The following is a 23,651-nucleotide window of genomic DNA, read 5'->3' as shown; positions in this document are numbered from 1 at the left end:
GACAAATTTTGAACCGGTAGCTTTTACATCCTTATTGCGACCCTTATGGTCGAGAGAACAAACGATGATAAGGATACCTGATCACTATTCAAGCAATATGCCTCGTTATTTCTGTTTTTTGTGTTTTGTTTTTTAAGTTTTCCACGGTCCAACCACTGTAGTTTGGCCGTCATGCATATATATCAATAAATTAAAATTTGATGTATACGTATTTTATATATATTATTTACATAACATTTGAGTGAGCCCTCAGGTTACCTCAAATATTATTTTAATTGATCTAAAACAAGAAAAAATGGACTAAATATTAGAATACTTTAAAACCTTATTGCTAGGAAATATTCACGGGTACCTAAAAACTGAACTTAGATAAATATCAAGGAAGTTTTTTTCGAAAAACTTTACTGCCATCGTCTAAGAGGGTCGGACTTCGCTGCACAGTAAACAATGTCTGTTATCGTTCTCTCCTCATTTCAATAAAAACTATGTGGAGGGGAATCCCATTGCTTTAGGGATGCTAATTTCTTTTTCGAAGAGAATGCGTGAGAACACGGAGAAACTGATATTCCTTACTCAGGAACGTAAAATGATTAGCACGGATCCAACATTTCTGGACTTGTCAACTTTAGGACTCCTAGCAGGAGCACGTGTTTCTTTTTTTTTTTTTTTTTTTTATTGTATGAGCCAGAGTTATAGTATCGGAACTTCATTCCCAGGTTCTCTTGTAGGAGCCACCGTTTACGATCGCTGCGATTAAAAAATGTGACTTCCTGGCCTTTATATCGTCAGGTGATATTCGTTTCCGTTGTCGTGAACTGTTTTAACATATATGGAAGACGGACAATCGTTTCCCTCAATTTCAGATAATGCTCTACATAATGGGCAACATATATTTTATCGCCAAGATGGTCCAAGTGTCGTTGCTCTAAAGCAGGGGTTTCCAAACGTTTTGGGTAAGGGTCCGGATTAGGGCATGTGTCACAGTCTCGATGGCAGTAAACTAAAAAGTAATCATAGATGAGGAGAAAAAATAAACCTTGACAAGCATTTAAACAGAGAAACGAATGTTCTAGTAAATATCTAAAAATACTGTAAGGTGGACAACTGCATATACCAATCTGAAAATTAATATTTAGCCACCTATGACATTAAATGATATTTGCGACCAAGAAAACTCCCCAGGCATAAATCAAAGCGCATAGAAAATTTGGAAGATTCGAGCAGTAGAAATGACTAATTAGAATGATAAAACTAATGCTGACAATATGCTATGCTTGTGTATGATAACACTATGCACAATGTACATGAGAGCGCAAAGCACAGAGATATGAAGAAACGAACTAAGATTGGTTATGCGGAAGATGACAATGTTCAGTTAATCATATGGCGAGAGGACATGCGTTAAGATTCAGTTTCTCTCATTACTTCTTTTATATTCCTTTGCGCTTCGGGAGCGCGCCGCGGCGCTATTTCTTGACGCACACATTTTTTTTTGCGCTGTTAGCGGCGGGCTTGCTTGAACCGGGCCGCGGGCCGAGCTTCATAAGGGAGTTTTCGTAGATCGTTTCCGCTGTCCCGCAGCGTTCTCCGGAACCCAGTACGAGATCCAGGACTCTGCAGGCAAGGCTAGCGCCGCGCATGCGCACTAGTGGCGTCCTGGTTCCGGAGAGCGTAGCGGAGGTGGGAAAACGGTCTACAAGGACTGCAGACGTCACGGGCCGATCGGAAGACTTCCGCGGCCCGGATCTGGTCCGCAGGCCGAGGTGTGGAGTCCTCTGCTCTAAAGCCTCGCTTTTTCCCGTGGCTCTAGTGCGAGTGAGTTAGATGGTGGAATTCTTCAAAGCGAGTGCTCGCACTCGCTCGTGTCTTGTTCACACGCAGCTCCTACCAAAATCTCTCGAGCGTCTTTTTTTTTTTTAAACGGTGGATTGTAAATGAAAGTGTTAAAGCTATATAGTCGAACAAAAGTTATTTTTGCAGCAACTTGGAAGCCTGCCAGTCATCTGCCTGATAGGACATAAAGGAAAAATTAAATCTGTGTTCCGGTTGCCATGTACGAGGATCCGGCTGAGGTGCTCGAAGAGAGCAAAGAAGAGTTCGCTGAAGCAGCCAAAAAGCCGGGGATTCATCTCACCAATCCCGTAAGTCACGCGTGCGGGATGGTCTTTGCAAACAAATCCACTCAAAGTATTGAATCCAGTGGAATAGCGCAATGTTACGCGTTCTGCTCCTGTTAGTTGAAACTCGTACACTCGCAGAAGCCCCCGTGTACTGCACCACAGTGCGCTAAAACTCAAAATCAACGGTTCTTCTCTAGTGAGTTAAACTAGCGAAAAGTACGGTTTTTGTAAGACTCCAACGTCCATGCAGCCCCGGTGTCGAAAGACGCGAATAGCGTTTGCCACATACTTCATAACTACTAGAGCCCTCTATCGCAAATGCCCTTCCCTTTGAGTGAAGTGGATAAAAAAAAATGGCGGATGATTATAGTGCCTACAGTGTTTCACGGCGCAGTACACACTCAAGAGGTCCTGAATGTGTAGAACAATTTGTTTGTTTTGGTTTTTTGCAGACGACTCCACTGCTGTTCAGCCTCCCTGGAGGCCTGGATGAGTTTCCGCATGTGTACATGGAGGCGACGCTTCGGTCAGACGTCACCGTGTGAGGTTAAGGGCTTAATCTCACTAGAGCAATGAACACTAATTTTTGTCTACGGACAAGACAAGATCAACTTATTGGCTACCAGAGAAGTTTTCCTCAGTAACGCCTGTTGAATAACGCATCCTTTTTTGGCCAGCTCCTGCTGACATTCTGAAATTATCGGGAAGGAGAACACTTCTCTGGCACGAGCGAGAACAGGCCTTCTCATTTTTTTGAGGCGAGTAAAGTCCAAGTGAACGAGGCTTAGCATTGGCATGTCCCAGTGATCGCAGAGGGTGATCACTGGGACGCCTTTTCTGAATCCATTCCAGAAAATGGATTTTAAAATAAACACCACAATTTCGTCTACCATCTCCGTAAGTGGAAGAGCAGGCGACGAATTACGGATCACGTTTATACTAACCGTATCGCGGTAAAGTGATGTCGGGGAAATGTTTATGATACGATGCACGTAAAAAAAAGTGTTCATTTGTGTTCTTAGGGAACGTTCAATTTTTCGTGTATCCAAATAGTTTGCTAGTAACAACACCAAGAAAGGTAATGGGAGTGCAAGCACGCAGAAATTCAGTTGTCAAAAAAACAACAAAGACACGGGACACATTAATAAAGGGGACAGGATAACAACGTCTCAAAAGGAGGGGACAGGACGACAACAGGTCGAAAGAAGGGCAACATATCAAAATGAGGGGGCAGAACAACTGCGTATGAAAAAGGGGGCAGGACAACAACGTCACGAAAAAAGGCGACAAGGGAACAACGTAAAAAAAAAAGACATGACAACAATGTCTCAAAAAGGGTAGAAGACAGCAACGTCTTGAGACTTCGTTGTCCTGCCATTATTTTCGTGTGTCCCGTGTCTTCGGCTCTTTTTTTTTTAGTAAAGGGAATAAGGATGCTTCGTGCGCTAGACCCGTATTGTCGCGCCTTATCCTTCAGCGCCACGTTCGAGTGGTGGTGGACCAAGAGCCAGGACTACCTGCCCCAATTGGAGGTGCAGACGGAGCAGTACAAGCCCGGAGCTCTCAACTACTCGGTGGATAACTTTAAGACCCGGAACGAGGCCATTCCCGATAAATACTTCCAGTTGAACATCGGCCAAAGACACCTCATCAAGTTCTTTTTCGACGTCAAGGACCGTTACCTCGTGGTAGGTTGTGCCCCGCTCTTGAGCACCGATGATCGGCCTTTTTTTTAAACGGTACAACTTAACTTTTAAAAAAAAGGTCGCTATCATGCTTCCGATGGTGTACACAGTCTTATTTTCTTACCGAATGAATAAATTACGCTTACTTAGAGAAACATGTATAAGAGGATGACGTAAAAGCTGGCCACGCGCCTCCATCCCCCTTCATTATTAGTAAAGTAGTCCACGAGTATGTCATATTCACTGACAGCTTAAGAAACACAGGGCGTGACTTATTAAGTTCACGCTTCCTGATTGGTTCCTCTGCGCTCTAGTCTGCTACTACCACGGTCTTATTGGCTTCGAATTCGATAATTAGATGCCCGGAACTCGCTACGCCCCGAGTTTCTTAAGCGATCGGTGACCATCATGGAGGTAGGAAGCTTCTGGAGGTGAAATAACGTCACACGCCTTTGGCTTCACCTCTGGTGACGTCATGCCGCCTCCAGAAGCTTCCTACCTCCATGGTGACCATGTTATATTCCCTGACAGCTTAAGAAACACAGGGCGTGAGTTATTATCTGTATAAGCTGGTGCAACTATGAGCGAGAGTTGGCGATAAGAAGGACGAAGGCCCCGCTTTCACGGTGAAGCATGAAAATCAATATGTTGTTTGCAAGGTGGGAGTTGTGTACACGATTCCACTAACGTGTGTAAAGGCCTACGTCGGTCAGACGGGCAGATCTGTTGATCACAAACTGCGGGAGCATGACTTGTCGTTGCGATCAGTGGTGGGAGCTGTAGGGGGGCATCTGCCATTGCATTGTCACTAATGTGGGTGCAAACCTATATGTTCAGTAAGACTGGAATCATTGGCAATGGAAGGGACAGAATGAACAAAGAAATTTTAGAGGAGCATGCAATTATCAAAGCAGGCGCCAACAGCGTAAACCAAACGTCACTGGGCTTAAGTAGTAAAGAGATTGTTTTTTTTTTTGGACACGTGGTGAATGTATCATCTGACGTGGGCGGGGTTGATGTTTTCTTTGTTTTGTTTTTATGTGATTAAAGTTCAGTTGAGAGTCAGCGCTTGTCCTGTGTGCACTTCCTTTAGACCCCGTCTACTGTGCGCTGTTTGCCTTTTCGTCAGTATCAACCAACTATCCCACATCGCCACCCTTATTCAGACCATTGATAGTCGTGGCGTTATCAATGCGCCATCTCAGATGACGATCATGGATCTTCCAAGACATCATCGTGTATAGCTTATAAGCAGGGACGGCTGAGAGTGTAAGAAAGTAGGGGGGTCGGTGGCCGAGTGGTCTAGCGCACACCAGCTCGGAGCACGTGGAGCGAAAGCTCGCGCTGCAGAACCCAGGGATCCTGGGTTCGAGCCCCACCCCTGCCCGTTTCGATCTGGATGAGCATCGTACCGGCGTGCGGTCGTGTATCACTACTGCGTGATGCACGTTAAAGACCCCAGGCTAGCGGTTGTACCGCACTGGCAAAATTTCTCATCTACAGCTGGGAGACTCGCCGCCCCTGTGAGGCAGACCAAGTTCTAGGCTGTATAAACATACACACAACCCAATTTTTTTTTTGTAAGAAAGTACAATTGATCGTTCTCTGTTGCACTACTGCATCGAAGAGATTAGCTGGTGTCGCCGATATGAGGTATACTCTACGTTTCTCCATTCGAATTAGGGTGAGCAGGGTCCATCGGTCACTTTGGCATTTCGCATTTATGGAGCCCACATGCATAGCCTCATCTATACTCACAAAGCCTGGCAGTTCGACGACGGAGCCATTGAGTGCCCGGTCACCGATTTGGAGCACGAGGATCTGATAGCAGAGAGCATTTCTCTGGGAACCTGATATTCAGCGCACAGCTTTTGCAGCGGCGAGGACCCGAAACATGGTTTTCAAACACGACGAGAAAAGAAGCGGTAGCGCGAGGAACGCGAGGAGCACGAGCGGACATTCCATCGCTCGGTAAAAGTGTGTTTTGGCGTCTCGCCGCAGCTGGGCGCCCGTTACATGGCTCTCTTATCATACGTTGTCTACCGCTCTACCTTTTCACTTTCGGTGGCCGCGTCTGGTGGCGATCTTCCAGGCTTTGTCAGTATAGAGGAGGCTATGTCACAGGACTCTTTCTTTTTTCTTCTTTTCTTGGTTTTTGAGAACGCTCTCGGATGGACAACGGACAACCACAAGCACGAGAGTCACGGACGCGTCTCTCTCGTGTTTGTGGTTGTCCGTTGTCTATTGTGTTTGTGGTTGTCCGTTGTTCACGCGTTAGCGTCCTAAAAACCAAGAAAATGTGTTCAAGAAACACGCCCTCCTGATTTTATTTATGTTTTCTTTCCTTCTCTTGTTTTCAGGTGAAGATCGACGGCATGCACGCACTCTTTGAGCTGATTGAGCGTGACGCCAAGCGCTACGACCAGCTCCGCATCACGGGCGCCTTCGACATCCATGTCTTCCGAGCGCTGCACGAACAGCCTCTGGTACGAACTGCACAGACGTCGCCCCTCTGACTCGCCTTGTGTATAACGAAGTGTAAAATAGAGTATGAAAGTAGCTTATACTAGAAAAGAAAAAAGGCTTAAAATAAACCTAGCTTTTATAGAAATATCGGCATGTAACTTTGAAGCTTTCCGGATATTTTCTTTGCGAGGTCTGTAAAGCTAGCTAAGGCTCCATAGGGCTACAGTCACTATACGGCGAGAAACTGAAGGAGACGATCATAATGTAAAAACAGCGCAAACAAACACGGACGAAGGGGAAGAAACACGCAGACGGCACAAGCGCTGACTCGCAACTGAAACTTTTACTTCAAAAAGGAAAAAGAAGAAAATAAGATAAAAACACGCACACCAGGAAGACCCCAATATAGAGATATAGAGAGGTCTCTATGCAACACCAAGGTTAAAAAAGTAGTCAGATACGTCGATGACTTTTTGGTGTTTCACGAGGACTGTGACGGAAGGGGCGTGACTGGGACGTCTGTGGATGAGGTGATGGCAGTTTTTGCGGAGTGTGGCGGAGGGCTCAGGTTTACTGTGGAGGTACCTAAAGGGGGGGTTCTCCAGTATCTTGACCTCTCCCTCCGCTCCAGCGAGGGTCACATGTGTTGGTGCTACTCTCCGCGATCTCAGAAGGGCCTTCTGGATTACAGGTCGGCTCATTCAAAACTGATTAAGAGGGGCATAGCACTCTCTTGCTTGGGTGCAGCCTTGAAAAAGTCGTGCCCTCATACGCTTTCTGAGAGCTTTGGGACACAGGTGCAAAGGTTACGAGCAGCGGGGTTTCGACCGGCGTTACTGTCTGACGTTGCAAGTGCATTATTGAAGCGGACTAAAGGATCCCAGGCAGATAAGGCCAGCGTAGAAAAGAAAAGGCCTGTAGTGATCCCGTATATCCACAAAATCTCCCATAGTCTAAAGAAGGTCGGAAGCCGATATAACATACCGGTGGTGTTTTCAGCCCCCCTCAGACTTAAACAGGTCTGCTCTAGGATTGAAGCAAGAGCGGAAGGGCACCCAAAACGAGAGTGCAGAAAGAAACATGCGAAACCGTTCGTGAGATGCTGTGAGGGGGTTGTTTATAAGATCCCCCTCTCGTGTAATAAATGCTACGTCGGGCAGACAGGACGTTGTTTAAACGATAGGCTTAGAGAGCATAACTACTCCCTTAGTGCCACGGTTGGAGGGCACCTCTCGTTGCACTGCAACGCATGCAAGTGTAAGCCGTCCTTCCCTGACATTGCGGTATTAGGACGAAACAAAGATAGATTGGCGAGAGAAGTGCTCGAGGCCTTTCACATTGTCACTCTCGGGGATTGGTGTGTAAGTGAGGCCTCAATAACGCTTTCACAAAAAGAATTTGAATTTATGCGCGAGAGGGTGAAAGTTGGCCACGCGGTGATGTGATGGTGCTGATAGGAGAAGGGGCTGACACGTACTTCTCTGAGTGAGAATGCTGATTTTGGGGTCTTCCTGGTGTGTGTGTTTTTATCTTATTTTCTTCTTTTTCCTTTTTGAAGTAGAAGTTTCAGTTGCGAGTCAGCGCTTGTACCGTCTGCGTGTTTCTTCTCCTTCGTCCGTGTTTGTTTGCGCTGTTTTTACATTATGATCAACGAATACCAACTAGCCCAACTTTCGACATTAATTGAAGGAGAGGAGAAGATGAGAGCGTGCCGTGACGTCAGAGCGTCGAGCTCTGATTGGGAGGACAGCGGTTAGAGACAAAGACAGTGCGAGCTTTCTATCGAAGCTATAGGAAGCTCGGGCTGAAGGCAAGACGACTGAAACCCTTCCCTGCCGTTCTTATAAAAGATTTTCTGACAGGTGCCATTATTAGGGGTCGTGCATAGAAATGCTGCGCGCTTTGATCGCTTTGTAAAGACACGGATACTTGCGTGCTGGGCTGTGGAGCTCGCACGCTGGGTTTTGAGCTTGTGAACATTAGAATGGTGTGTAGCAACAGCGCAGTCGCGAGGGCAATGTTCTAGACAATGCTTTCCTCAAAAGCGCTATCGTGCAAAATGTTTTAGCAGAGAAGCGAACTCGGGGCGCCGGTCAACAAACATCTGCGGTCTTGACAAGTGCAAGGTCGCGAGCGCGTGGCTTTGGAAAGCTGAATCTTTACGCGAGTTCTTGTACAAACACATGATTCTAATATGCTAGGCCACAGCCTATGGCTAGACCACCATGGGCGTGACCATAGCCTCCACTATACTGAAAATGCCTGGCAGATCATCACGTGACGCGGCCGCCGATTGTGAAAAGGTAGAGCGGCAGACAAGAGTCATGTAACGGGCGCCCGCTGCGGCGAGAAACCGAAACACACTTGTCCTAGCGATAGAATGTCCGCTCGTGCTTCTCGCGTTCCTCGCGCGTCCTCGCCGCTGCAAAAGCTGTGCACTCACTACCAGCTTTCCTTTTAGCTTCCCTGAGAAAAGCTCTGTGCTACCAGATCCTCGTGCTCCAAATCTGCGATCGGGCACTCTATGGCTCCGTCATCGAACTGCCAGGATTTGTGAGTATAGAGGAGGCTATGGCTAGACATCACGCCTCACGCACACCTTTCCTGGCTTACTCCTTTCCCTTTACCCCAAAATAAACAAACAACAACACGCCTCACGTGCTTGTATACCTGCATTTTCTCTATAAATATTTGTGAAATGGAATACGTGTGCCCTTCGGTAGTTCTCATTATCGAGCCATGTGCCCACGAGGGAGAAATCCTGGGGATTTGCGCGCATCACGCGACGAAAACGTCAGGCTTTTTGCGATGTGGCCCTATGACATCAGCTACTCGACAGATCGGGAGTGAGGGATGCTCGGGCGCCGGGCGGCACAAACAATCCTGGCTTGACGGAGAATTAGTTTATTTTCAATAATAATTTGTCGTTTAACTACCTGGTGGCATCCGTAGAGCTCTCTAAATTCGTATACGGTAGTGCCACGTGTGGAAACCGCTAACTTGGATTGTAAACGCTAGCATCCCTACCCCTGACGATTCGTCGGAGCCAACGAACACTCAGTTGGCAAACTCACCGTTGAAACCCGGGCCGCTGGCGTCCACCAAAACCGTGTTAAATACGACAACAGCGGCACTCTTAATCTTTTGTCTTTACTGTGGTCACCTTGAGCTTTCAGAAAGCATGTTATTGCGGAAAAACAAACGGAAAAAACACTTTTTGTAGTAACTTTTATTGAAGTTCTGTACAAAATGAAGGGCACATGATGTTTTCTAAAATCTTTTGTTTACAAGGTTTCGCGGAGCAATTAATATTGTTTTTATACAACCATCTGTCAACGGTGATTTCAGGTAGCACGTCCCGACCTAAGCGCATCCTAACTTCTGTAGTAATTCGCGGCGCGTCCGCTTGGGAGACGGGGGTGGCGTCCCTGAAACCCCTTCCTCCGTATCTGTTTTAGCGCCAAAATGGCCGATTAAAGCCAAAATAGAAGTCACGTGCAGTTCCTCGAGTGGCCGCTACGGGAGAAATGGCGGCGTTGCGATCGCCATTAGCTCGGTTCTCGAGTACGGATCGGTGCCACTTTTTCAGAGCAGGCTCTATGGCAATTTCCCAACTGAGTGGTTTTAGTAACGTTGGTCGGAGCCGCCGTGGTCGGGGCATATCCTCCTCTATACTGACAAAGCCTGATCATGATGTAAAATGCTCTAGACTGTGGTAAAAGCTGGGAAACTTGGTCGGGTGTTCTACATCATGATCAACTTCCACCAGCTTGCTTGCGCACTCACTGTTTTTTCATTGACAAAGCCTGGCAGATCGCTATGAGACGCGGCCGCCGGAAGTGGAAAGGTAGAGCCTTAGACAACGGATGAGAGGAGAGTCATGTAACGGGCGCCCCACAGCGGCGAGACGCTGAAACTCACTTCTCCCGAGCGATGGAATGTCCGCTCGTGCTCCTCGCGTTCCTCGCGCGGCGTTGCCGCTGCAAAATTTGTGCGCTCACTACCAGCTTCCCCGAGAAATGCTCTGTGCTACCAGATCCTCGCGCTCCAAATCTGCGACCGGGCGCTCTATGGCTCCGTTGTCGAACTGCCAGGCCTAGTTATTATAGAGGAGGCTATGGTCAGAGTGAACGACGAAGCTGAGGAGGAAATTGCGCCCGTTGTCGACGTCACGCACATCCCTGCACGGATTTCTCCCCCCGTGTGAATACCACTTTACGTGTTGCTCCCTCACTTGCCTACAGAATCTTGCCTTCGTTTGCAGCCCATGCCATTGACAGTCCCCCTGACACCGGAGGAATTGTTGAAGGGCGGCCGCTTGCAGATCAAGGGAAAGAACACCAGGAAGGCCCAACAGTTGAGCGTTTTTGCTGCCGCAATCTATAGCCCCACTTTGTTTAGAAATTGCCTGTAGTTCCCTTTCGTTTACTACTGAGAGAAGGATGAGAAATGCAGGACATGTGTCCAAATATCTTAGTAACTTATCTTAGTGTTTTAGTTGTATATCTAGTGTTTTAGTTTTTGGTATATTATCTGCTCCCAGAGACAAATCTACCAACAGAAAAAAAAAAATGTAAGCAACTTTCTCTTCTACACCTCTCTTCGGGATTCTATACAACGATCCCGCTCAAAAGAGAATGCTCACTTTTCCTAACTGCAGGCTGGGGATTCTTACACTCAAATGTATAATTTCGTCTTCTTCCCATTTCGACTGTGTGTAACGCGAAAGTTTTTGTTCGCTTTTCATTCTTATGGGCAGTTCTTACCGCCATAGAATGGCTTCGTTTGCTCCCGGCGCCGCACAGCTAGCCTTGAACATATCAGCAGCTCTGGGACGGTGCCATCAACAGAAATACATCCTCACCGGCCAAATAAAAACTTATTTTAGAGTCACTCTGACAATGATGAATAGAAGCGATTGCATTAAATCTATTGTAACCCCAACGAGTATCACTATAGGGTGTTTCCACGTGACGTCAATCCGCCATTTTGTTGTTAGATACCAACTTGACGGTGTCTGATGGATCCTTAAAGTCATTGCCTTTGGCACGCACCAGACAGCTGATAAAAACAAAATGGTGGGCATGATGACGTCAGTGAAAACAACCTGTAGTCACTGACCAATGATCTCTATTATAGAATGCTAGTGCAAGTGAAGCCACCGAAAGTTTGATGGTTGCCCCGGAAATCAGGTGTCTGCTGTGCTTTCTAGTGCATTCGGTCGACGTTTTGGTCCGTACTTTCCGGCGTCTTTGAGTGGGTTTTAACAATTATCCTCCGAATTGAATCCCGAAAATTAGGCTTTTGAACTCGGGACGTGTGCACACTTGATCAGCTAGAATCTCAAAATGTTTACATTTACTGGATTCTCATGATACTTCTCGGGTCTGCATGCGCTCTTACTGCGCAACAAGCAGGCTCTCTTGAGGTGACAAGCGAAAATCCAGCGCCCTCGACGCTTTTCGAACCAGCACTCGGAAGGGTTACAAAGCCTGCCAAGCGCTCACTTCCGGGACAAGCCGCTTTCTTCGTGTGGCTTCATGCCTGTATTCTGAATGCACCATTCAGACCCCTATAATAGAGATCAGTGTCACTGACAGTAGAAGCTCTTGATCCGGCACGGGACGTAAGCATCTTATTATCGCTCTGCAGTCAATGAGCTTGCGGCATTAGCTGACAAGAACATAATGTACCAAACCCTCCGCTTCTTAAGGCTCCGGTCCCACGGCGGCCATCTCGAATGAGTACAAAACGGGTTTTAATTTAATTTAAAAAAGATGCTCCGCAGTAAGTTTCATAATATATTCCCAGCGTTCTCGAGGTTTTCTGGGCAACCTATGATAGTCGTAGGTTGATTACTTTATTAGATGACGAAAGGGGGGATATATTGCCACGTACTTCTAATTTTTCTCCGATATTAACGATAATTTCAGACCGCGTACTCAAAGTTATATTAAAAAGAGGAGCAAAATCTTTTTATTGCGTTTATAATTGTGATTTTAAAAGCAGGTAATTTGTACCACGAAGTTTTTTTTATATATATATTAAACGAAACGCTTTAAAACGGACATTTTGAAGTTATCTACGTGCACTTCTGCAAGAACACGATGAATAGGTTAGCAAAGTTACTTTTGAGTATGTATTTTTACAGTTATTTTGTAAATTAAAAACCGTTTTGTATCCATTCAAGATGACCGCTGTGGTACGAGAACCGTCACTGGTTATAGTCCCGGTTGCCCGAGAAAAACGCGGCGCGTTGCTGACTCCTGCCGTCGGCATCCGCCTTGTGCCGCAGGATGAGCCTTCGCTTGGGAGACACAGCGCTGCCCGTTTCAATGGATCTGTCCAAAGAGGACTTCGACTTGGTAATGGAAGGCGGCTTAGAGGGGCTCGGCCTGGTGCGACAAGACGACACGACACCCAGTAACTGCGGCGTTCGTCGGGATGTCCCACTTGCCACAAACGTCGTCATCGACGGAGATGTGGACATGAACTGGGTCATCATTGTAAGTGGTGCCTACTCTTTTCAAAGTGTCTGCATATCCACCGGGCGGCAAGCGTAAAGCCGCAGTTGCACGGTCACTGCATCGTGCAACAGACACGGTATATTCGCTGCAGACATAAGGACACAAAAATTGGCAGCGACCTTTACATACAATACAATACAATACAATTTATTTTTCTTTTTTGAATACATTTCGCTCTGTACCCACGTAAGCCAAGAAGGCTTGTGTGTGGGACGCGGCAGGTGGCTAACAACCAGATTTTGTACAGTTTTAACTCTTTCTACGAGTTTAAACAAACCAAACAAATCATAAGAAAAGAAGCAGCTCCTATATACACATGCATTATAACCGGTGGAACAGGCCTCTATTAGTCACATACTGCTATTTAGTAATATATCTCAAAGCATTGTTTCAATATATAATTCGTACAGTGGTTACGGTCGTATATTGGCACTTTTTATTAATTCGCACTTTGTTTAATTTTTCTGTTCATTGATCCATATTCTTGCCATTTTTTTCATTGCATGTGCAAAACGTACAAAGTCCTATATAGCGCATCAAATGCATTGTTTAAGGTGCGATAGTTTAAAAGTACGTAGAAGCATAGCCTCCTCTATACTACGGTAGAGGACATTAAAACAAAACTAGAAAACTTTATGGAAAAAAAAAAAAAAAAAAAAACGCGCTATACTTCGTTTCAGCTTCGGTCCGAGCGCGGCCGATGTTGTGAGCCGAAAGGCCAATCAAACAGCAAAACAGGCACAACGTCATGGCGTGCTCTCTGCAGTTGATAGGACCAGTCGATATTCGCAGTGTGTCTGTGCGTGCTCTTCCGCCGGCTAGTCCTATCAGGCACAGAGAGCACACCATGACGCTGCGCTTATTGCGCTGTTTGATTGGCCCTTCGGCTCATAACATCGGCCGCGCTCGTACCGAAGCTGAAACAAAGTACAGAGCTAAATTTTTGCGTATTTTTATCTCCTGAATCTGATGATCACAGTCGTTTTCCCCGAAGATGTAACTAAACGCGAGAAAACACGAAAAACCTCCGACGAGTCGTGGCGTCATACTATACTGTTTCACCTTATGATGTACCGCAGGAAAGGCTACAAGCGCGAGCTCCTTGCTCTATGGCACATCTCGGCGGTACAAGTTCTCGTGCGTTAAGAGTAGCTCCCAACGCTATGAGCTCGCGCTTCTAGCCTTGTCTGCGGTACAACATAAGGTGAAACGGAGTATAGGACCTTTGCGGACCTTTGAGCAGCCAAGCGCGTGTCACTCGTGTGGGCAGCGCGAGCATTTGCAAGCTTGCCAATAATATTTTTCCACACTGACATCAGTCGTGACGTCTCTTTCTGACCTTTTTGAAAATAGCTAGAGTGCGCGTGCTTTGACTGGCGCTGAAGATACGCGAGAGCAGAGATTCCGAAAACTCCTAGTGTGACGTCACGTTCCGGAAAAGAGGGGCTTTGGTGGTACTTCAAAAAATTAATTTGTGCAGCCTCTGTGTACGAAGGTAAAAAGTAATCTCGATTTTCGTGATCCTGGAGGCCAAATGAAAAAAACATTATTTTTTTTCTTCGAGTACAGAACGGCTTTATTTTTCCTTTAAGTAAACCCACGTTTAGGAGGAGGGAAGAATTTTTTTTTTTTTTTTATCATATTGGCCGCTACATTGAGCCAGGAAGCTAAATTGGTCTTTATAGGTCTTGCGACGTCAAACCACGTGATGGCAAATTTCCCGCTAAATTTAGCTGGGAAACCGCATTGGTGTATAGGTCACGTGACATCAGTTTTGCCGCTGAATTTATCGGGGAAACTGAATTGGTGTGCTCTTCAGGTCACGCACGTAACATCAATTTCCCGCCGACTTAGGCAGGAAACCTTGATTGGTGTATAGAGAACACGACGTCAGGTAGGATGACGTCAAATGACATTACGTTACCTAAACACAAATTCAGTTTTCCCGCTAAATGCAGCGGGAAATGCACGAACGGACGGACGGACGGACGAACGAACGAACAGGCAAATTTTTTGGGATTAATAGATATAGTTTCTCAGAGTGTGAAGCTTGTAAACATGCTTTAATGAGCATGCGGTTTCAGTAGCGAACGTAGATGATATCTTTTGGCCACTCGATTGAAAAAACCGGTCACCCATATGCCCATTTCATTGGTTAAGCGTGACCAGATGAAGATTCATGACAGATGTTTCAGGCTGCATCACGGTGCAGTGTCAAGTGAAGACTTGTCGAGAGCGCCGTGTGCGCCGCCCTTTAAGAGTAACGACAACTCACACATGGGACGGAGCGCGCTTTGCGGGAGGAACATGATGTCTTACAGCACACTATCTCTGGTTAGATAATTCGACAGTAGCGTATGGGCCGGATGCTATAGACCATTCCATCTAGAGCTCTCATGGCGGCACCATTTTGTTCGACCGCATCGCCCTCTCCAGACATCCGAGAAGTTCAGCAGGTTCGGCGGGGTAAAACAAGTGAGAGGGGGCACGCGCCCGATTCTGCTAGCAGACGACAAACCGGGAGGTTGCCGGTCTCCCTCTTTGGGCTGTACCGGCGGGCTGTACCAAACATCATACTCTCACTCGTGGCTGCCGTTGTGAAGTGGTTCGCGCGTTTAGAATATTTTTGGCTACTCCAAAATTAGCCTTTACCGTCCTGTTGTTTTATTTCAGTAAATGATCAACTAGCGTATCTTTGTTCCGTTACTTCAATAGCAGTGGAGCCAGCCGACACCTCAACCACTGCGTCTATTGCGGCAGGAGGACACGTTTTTATTTATTATTCCAAACTTTCACTCATTGGCACTAAAGGCTTACGCCAGTACGAACTTCGTACAGTAAAAAAGCTACAACCGGATTTACTTTTCGCCGGAGAGACCGGCTACTCTGACACAGTTTTCCCATTTATTTTCTTTATTTGCACGCAGGTAAGAGTGCAGTTGGACCCGGTTAGTATTTTTTTATCGAGCATAGCATTACACGATAACTTGCATATCAAAATTCGCGCATCTGCGCTTGAAATTTCCAAAATGATGCGATTTTAAACCGAGTTTCAGCACCAGCCCGATGTTAGGTACAGCCCACTCGGCGGAGCAGACGACGACCGGGGTGAGAGGGAGAGGGCATTTTTTTTTTCTTGCCGCTATTTTTAGTGGAACGGTCTACAGTAAAACCCGTTTAGAACGAACCCACGTACTGCGAAATATTGTGAATATCGAACTCACGGAAAATTTAAATAAAAATGCATGTAAGAAGCACTTTTTTTAACGAACAACATATTGGCTATATCGAACTTTTTCCCTCAAGAAGGCTTCTAGAAACGCGCAAGCAATCGTTTCCTAGCCTGTCCCTTACCCCCCAAAAAAAGTTGAAAATAAAGAAAATTACAAAACCCCATGCCGTGAACAAAATTGAGCGAAGAGAAGCGATTCAGAAGGGGAGAAAGCTAAAAACAAACACTCGGCACGCACGCACGCACAAAAAAAGAAAAAGACTTTTCGTCCCAAAGCGGTTGCCTACGAAGAGAAGCGATTTAGAGGTAGATAAGCTAAAAAAACAAACTGTGCATGCATGCAGAAAAAAAAAAAAAAAAAAACACTTTTCACCGCTTTGTTACAAGGCGGAAGCGAAGAAATGAGAAAGAAAGAAGCTCTCGCCTTACAACGAACGAATCGTGGTTCATTGTAAATGACTTTTGCTATATCGAACTACTTGCTATATCGAACTGATCGTAGCATTTCCTGCTCTTCGTTATAAACGGGTTTGACTCTATATCCAAGCGAGAATGAATGGCTATGATTGAATAGAACACGGAAGAAAGAGGGTGGCTGGTTGCGTGTCATTGGACGAAGACCTACTCCATCTGGTGGTATCGTGTCCTTGAACTGTGGTGCTGTTATACACGCCAGTGTTTTCAACCTAAAATCTGCGCAGTCGCGCCAGTCGAGATGACGCACAGAACGCTGCTATTTGTGAGAAGCACGCGGTTATGCCTTTATCTGGGAACTGTAGACAACCCCTGTCTAATTAGTTTGGCACGTAGACCGCCCAACCCAACATACGCGTATTTTAGAAATTACCATCTTCCAATTCGCTGGACGTGCACCCCGGGACACAGTGAGGGGCTACACCGTTTTATTATAGCTTATGTCAAAACCTTTTTTTGGTTGTATTTTGAGTGGTATTTATTAGGCTCACTGCACAAAAGGCCATCAACAACCATCAGCTGAGTCCACATTTTTTCGAGTTCGCCTGTTCGAGTTCTGTTATATATCAACTTATGCGTACACGTAGAATGAAAAAGCGTTAACTTGTCGAAAGCCACCACAAACAGTTGAGACTGAGACACTTGTCTTTTTTTTTCATTTTATTTGTTCACCGCCTAAATGTTTGGCGGTGGTGAAAACTCACAAACTTGCTTGTCTTTCCGCTACTATTCTATTTACCGCAGTAGTTATGTCTGCAGTGCTATAAAGAAAACGTGGAACCATTAAGCTTTAAAATCAAAACGCTAACAATAGTTTCTGTTTTCATATTTTTTCAGTTACGTATAGATTTATCTTCGTGCGCCTCATCGAATCTTCGCTCATTCGCGTGCGCAAACATTTCCAGGACAAGTTGGTTCCCAGGACCAATCTTCAAAAGGCGGATACCACGACGTCGTCTGACGGATGAACTGTCCCAAAATAAAATACCCATAACCACGATGTCTGTTTTCTGATTTAGTAATCCAGAAGTAATTCTTAATTGTAAGAAACATATGGCTGATCTACGCATCACATTAGGAAAGGCCTTGGGGTTTTCAACACATCCAAACAAAAAGACTAAAAAAAAAAAAAAACTCAAAAGGAAACAACCTTTGCACATTATTCGATGTGCTTGAAAGCCACTGGATACTGGGAAAGTAGCGCCATTTTCTCCCAAAAGTGTCTGAGAAAGAAGTTGGGGGCTATTATATCCCGCAAAATATCCAAGGTACTCACCAGGAAAAAGCCCACCAAATTGCTCAAGCCCTGATTGAACGTCCTCTCCTTGATCCCGCCCCCATTCCGGATGATCTGGAGGCCTCACTCTTCGTGGGTAAGGCCCGCATGAGGGTCTCTACGCGTGCGCTCATTCCCGCGTGCCCACATCCCGTCTCGGCGGGCCTGCCCCGGCGGGAGCTGGTCGTCCTATCAAGGATCCGGACGAATTCAGCAGTCACCCCGGCAGTCTTGGCCTCCTGGAGCCGGGGCCCCAATGATGTTAGCACTGCTTGCCCCCACTGCTCTGCCTGGGCGTCCGCAGTTGGCCTCCGACACATTCTCTAAAATTGCCCCAATCTTCAGCAGTGCCTCCTTCCCCTGACTCAGGCACGAGGCCTCAACCTGGCCTCCCCTGAGGACTGCTACGAATGGACCAGAGTGTACGCGCATGTCGGGTTTTATACGGGATGCACAAACTGCGCAGCTAATCTAAAAAAAACAAGCTCGGCTTGTTGCAAGAGTAATAAAGAAAAAATAATACCCAGTCAGTTGAGTTCGCCGGCGATTGCAATTAGGCTCCTCCCACCGGCGACGTCACGATGGAGTTTCCCCATCGCTTTTTCTAGGAAAAACACACAGTTCGTTTTTTCTCTATCTGTTTCTGCTTCAATGGTGTCGACTGTCGAGAAACTATCACCCTGTACGAGGCGCTTACTTGAGTAAATCTCTTGATGAATTTCAACACATTTTTTTATCATGAGCTGCCTGAGACGTGCCGAAGCCGAGAATTGAAAGGATCCACATGACACGTACTACAAATGAGCACAGAAGCTGATAAATCTCGTTACTGACATCAAACAACGGTAGAGGGACGCCATATTTGAAGCGATGTTTAAAGCACATGCTCAGAACGAGCTTACATTAGTATAGGCTGTTAAGACCGGCAATCTTGATGGTGCGGAAAGGACGTTGCAAAAGAGCCGTGGAAGCTCGCCGTCAGCACGGACTCACCAGTCGCGCACACAGCTATGGCTGACTTTGAATACTCCCTATACAGTGGATGAACGTCTGGAATGTTCAGGCTCGGCATCAGTGCATGTCTTCAAATTATTCCTCCATCGCAGATGAAAAGGCAGTCATAGCAGTGTGCTATGGCTACTCCTGAAGCTTTCTCTTCTCCAGATTAGCCCTTTAGTCAGAATGGATAGCATCGTTTCTAGTGAGCAGACAGCGGTCAGTCTCAGCAAATAGTTTTCCGTCCAACTCAGTCCCGGTAACTTCAGGTATTCCCTAAAGGCAGAGTTCTCGGCCCTTCTCCTTTTCTCATTTGTATTAACGATCTTCATTCGAATAACCCTAATATTCGACTATTCGCAGATGACTGTTCTTATAGAAAATGTGTACATCCGAGAGACCATTACACCCTCCAAAATGACCTCGACGCGAAAATTTCATGTTGCTTTCAATGACAGGTGACCGTTAACCCCGACAAATGTAAACAAATGACCGTTACTACGAACTCGAAAAAAAATGCTTCACCAATATTCCTTACTAATGCAGCAAATAGAACGCGTCGTATTAAACAAATATTTGGGTGTTCACATTTCGGACGCCTTTTCATGGAATCAACATATCGACAGCTTAGTATTAAAATCGCTAGGTTTCTTAATGCGTAACTTACATTTGGCCCCATATGAACAAAAATGCTAGCGTACAAAACACTATTTCTTTCTAAACTGGAATATCCAAGTGTCATATGGCATACGTATAAGAATTATCTATCTTCTAAATTAGACTGTGTTCTAAACAAAGCAGCCCGATTCATATCAAGCGGCTTTTTGCCTCTAACCAGTGTCTCAACTTTAAAAACAAATAAGGGTCTCTCTTCCTTATCCACCAGTCGCAAAATTGATAGAATGTTTTTTTTTTATGTTTTTTTTTATGACGTATGCTACAGTAACTCATTCTTTAAAAACACCAACTACCATTCCGTACACTGTATCTCTCCTCGAACCGATAATTCGTGTAAGATACAGCAATTCTGGTCACACACAAACTCCTTCCCGTTTTCTCCCCTCATACTGTCCATTACAGAATGGAATAACTTGCCAGACGAGAGAGTAGTAGTAGTAGTAGTGCTTCTTGAAGGAAAGGCAGAGATTTCAACCCGAACGTCACTTCTAGTTTGCTACTCTGCACCGGGGATAGGGAGAGGAGTAAGGAAAGACATAGCAGTGGGGTAGGAATATGAGGTGAAAATTGTCAATGAAGATGATTATGATCAAGTGAATTATGTAAACAGTCTCATATAAAGTTCTCAGTCATTTAGAGTCTGTCCGAAAGTCCTGTGTTTCTCAGAAATCGTATTAGAGCCTCGGTGGCCTTCATAAACTGTTCGGTTGTGTCCCAGCTGCCAAGCACTTTGAAAGCGCTAAACGGACGCGAATCTATTTTTTGTAATGTTTCTTGAAGCGTTTGGCGTTCTTCCTCGAACTCAACACACTGGCATAAGATATGCTCAATTGACCCCTCCACCTCACAGCTGGTGCAATTCCCGCAGATGTTCTGTCCTATTCGACAGAGGAACTGCGGTGTATATGCTACACCTAGTCGCAGTCGGTGCAGACTTGTTTCCAGTCGTCTTGAAACTCCGGATGGAACGCGAAAGGCTCGTTGGGGGTCTAGAGAGTATAATCTCCGGTTGTGTGTTTTTACGTTCATCCAGTGTCCTAATGGAATTGTCTTTGCCAAGGCTTGAACTTTAAAGTTGGTGTCACTTTTGGAGTAGGGTGTCATAATTGAATCGGTACTGATCGTTGACTTCGCGGCTCTGCCAGCTGCATTATTTCCGGGGATGCCACAGAGGCCTGGTATCCACTGAATAGAAATATGGTGGCCCTTTACGAGGGCTTGATGGCAGAGAGCGGATACCTGATATGCCAGTTGGTCGTACGCATTGCGTTTCATTAAAGTCTATTTTTTTGTAATGCTGACTTTGAGTCACTGAAGATTGTCCATGGTTGCGGTGATCGAGACGTCATGTACCGTATTGCTTCTCGCATGGCAACTAATTCGGAAGCCGTTGATGTCGTTCGATGCCTTATCTTCATCTTGACGGTATGGTTGTGGGCAGGTATGACAACTCCAATTCCAGACAGTGTTTCAGAGGACGACCCATCGGTGTATATATGTGTCGACAAGCCGTATGCTTCACTGATGACTCCTAATGTCACTTGTTTGACAACCGGAGATGGAATTGACGTCGTGTTATGTATACCTTTTACGTATAACGTTATTCTCGGCTTCTGACACAAACCACGTTGAACTTAAAAAAATGTGCGTGCGCGTCTATGGTGTGATTAGTCCAAAGGTGAAAATTGTAAATTTTGTCAGGATGATCGCGCGTATTTTGTTATTGTTGTTGTTTGTTTGCCTGTGATTAGAAAATGAGTGTGGGCATGTTGCTCTGTGTAACGAATCTGTTTATAGCCCCCCCCCCCCCCCCCCCCCTCGCATGTCATTTTTCGCAGCTCTTGCTCAAATGTCTGCGATGTTTAACAATAACGCAGATACGGAAATTGCATTTCCTCTCATTTATGATAATAACGTACCCGCGGTAAATGCGGAATGGAAATCATAACCGAGGGTAGGAATTCGCTTGATTATGGTATTCTGAAAGCGTTTAGGCGCCTGCTTGTGTAGGTTTGGATTCCTGTGGTAATTGTGTTGAAATATTGGCTCACATAAATTATTTCTTTTTGATGTTATGTGGGCATTCACAGTGTTGATATTCTTCCTTATAGACACGGAAAAGGTATTGCACTCTTGATATTCCCCGCCTTCAGTTGCTCTTGGATGCATACTGATGACTCCGATACATTGCGGAAGTCAGGAATTTAGTACATTGGCCCTCACATGCCCCGTAGCTGAGCATAACACTGCATACTTTGTCCGCGGGTATCTGTGGACGCCCACTAACGGGCCTGAGAAAAACGCCGAGAATCGGCATTGGCTTGGTATTTCCATGCAGGTCTTTCTTGAGAATCAAAATAAACGCTTCAGCTTGACACCTTCGCTTGATACGGTCGATAACTATCTTGGCCAAAACGCTATCGCCAGGCCTTCGTCTTAGAGGTGACCGCTAGCGACCGCGCGCTGCCGCCAGTGACTCCCGACGCAAAATCATCCTGATGCCGAGAACCTATTGTCGAAATGCGAAACTCGAGAGACTTGAAATGAATGTAAAGGACACGAACGCTTATGGAAACGACAGGAACCGAACGGCCGTTAAAAATGCACCCAGAAACACATTTCGTGCAGAAAGCGTTTTTAGTACACTCGAATAAAAAAAAAAAAAAATTCAGAAAAGATTCCGTTCTTATATTTTAAAACTAAGGAATTACGAATGGTCTCATCAAACCACGACTAATTAAATGTGCCATACAACGTGGCGTGGAGGAACAAGAGCCAACAGATGCAGACGACACCCTGCGCTTCCGCACGGAAAGCCGATTACAGCGCCAGTCCTGGCGCGGCGGCTGCACTGGTTCTGCGTCGCCGCTGCACGACTCCTGCACTCGTCTGAACTCGGACAGAACTAGTTCAGAACTTTCTCGAACAGACCTATTGTTTAGCCTAAGTTACTTTGTGCTGCGTAACAGATTTGAAAATTGGCCTGTGTATTATGTTTGATAAACGAAATCAATATGACAAATGAACCAGTAACAATCTTTAAAACTAAACAGTTGTTTTATTTGCCATGGCACAAGGAATGTATATTGGAATGTCTGTATCAGAATAGCAATTTTATAACAAAGTTCTCGTAAATTATACCGATAAAAAAAAAAAAAAAGAACGCTAGAACGACGCCAAAAATAGGCGTTTCTTGGGAACTATCACACAAAATTTCGTGCTGCGAATTGACTTTTTTTGGCTGTCATAACCAATAACAATATAACCGTGCTGAAAATAGAATTTAAAGTGAATATCACTAAAAATAATAGCACACTCTAAAAAAAAAAAAAAAAAAAAAAAAGCCCGTGCGTCTACTTTCCCGCTTAGCACTTGGAAAGCCAATCACCATAACTCACGGAGGCAGCTCAGCGAATGTCGATGCTGAAACATGATTATTAAAAAAAATGGAGTCTGAGTTGTGACACTAAACAATACAAGCGTGACGTTTTGCATTGCTTAATGTCACAACTCAGACTGCATTTTTTGGTATAATCATATGTTTCGGCATCGTGATTCGCTGAGCTGCCTCCGTGAGTTTCGTTGATTGGCTATCCAATTGTTGTTCGGGAAAGTAGGTTTATGGGTTTTTTTTAGAGTGTAGTCAACTGCTTCATAGCATTAAAGTCAAATTACTCGGTCTTGTCATCAGCAGAAGCTTAAAATTTTTGTTGTTTTTGAACGGCCATTAGCAATCGTCTGAGCTTTTTCGACGTGAACTGAATCGGAAACTCGTCATTTTCAACGAGCAGATCATGGGTTTGTTCATATGCCGCGGGGTAAAAAAGCCCCCTAATACACGCATTACCACAAGACTAGTGCCTCCTCCAGAGCCGTGCTAGCGAAGAGTTTCACTGACTGGTTCGCAGAAGCAATCTGTTTCTCCTTACCGAAAAAAAAGAATCTTGGGTCCTGGAACTCTTTCGTCATGGGTACAGTCCTCCTGCAAGCAGTAATTGTTCAAAAATTGCGGCAGCGTCAAAATTACATTTCTAGTTTTGCATCTGCTTTTTCACGTACCATGGTGATGAGAGAACTTCTGGCCAATCGGCACCGGAGGTGGTCTTCAATGTTCAAGAATGTTGTTGGGCCGTTTGCGCAGAAGGCCCCTTAACTTCCTCTAGTTTTCCCAGCATGATGACCATTGTGCTTCGGAAC

General features: G+C 45.5%; 1 protein-coding gene across 1 annotated transcript; it reads left to right on the top strand.

The window, feature by feature from the left end:
* Nucleotides 1-2,051: 2,051 nt before the first annotated feature.
* LOC121045649 lies at nt 2,052-10,685 on the top strand. Its single transcript, XM_042291381.1, has 5 exons — nt 2,052-2,141; nt 2,573-2,661; nt 3,598-3,808; nt 6,166-6,291; nt 10,536-10,685. Exons 1-5 carry the CDS (start codon nt 2,052-2,054, stop codon nt 10,683-10,685), a joined length of 666 nt encoding a protein of 221 aa, XP_042147315.1.
* The last annotated feature ends 12,966 nt before the right edge of the window (nt 10,686-23,651 follow it).

This window comes from Ixodes scapularis, unplaced genomic scaffold (assembly GCF_016920785.2).
Source record: "Ixodes scapularis isolate PalLabHiFi unplaced genomic scaffold, ASM1692078v2 PGA_scaffold2__306_contigs__length_199485367, whole genome shotgun sequence".
In the NCBI taxonomy this organism is placed as follows: Eukaryota; Metazoa; Arthropoda; class Arachnida; order Ixodida; family Ixodidae; genus Ixodes; species Ixodes scapularis.
The sequence above is the reverse complement of the archived record's forward strand: the minus strand, read 5'-3'. Positions and strand labels throughout refer to the sequence as shown.

Coding starts and splice junctions, on each gene's coding strand:
- LOC121045649 (XM_042291381.1), top strand. CDS start 2,052: ATGTACGAGGATCCGGCTGAGGTGCTCGAAGAGAGCAAAGAAGAGTTC. Junction 3,809..6,165: donor TCAAGGACCGTTACCTCGTG/GTAGGTTGTGCC, acceptor TCTTGTTTTCAG/GTGAAGATCGACGGCATGCA. Junction 6,292..10,535: donor CGCTGCACGAACAGCCTCTG/GTACGAACTGCA, acceptor CTTCGTTTGCAG/CCCATGCCATTGACAGTCCC.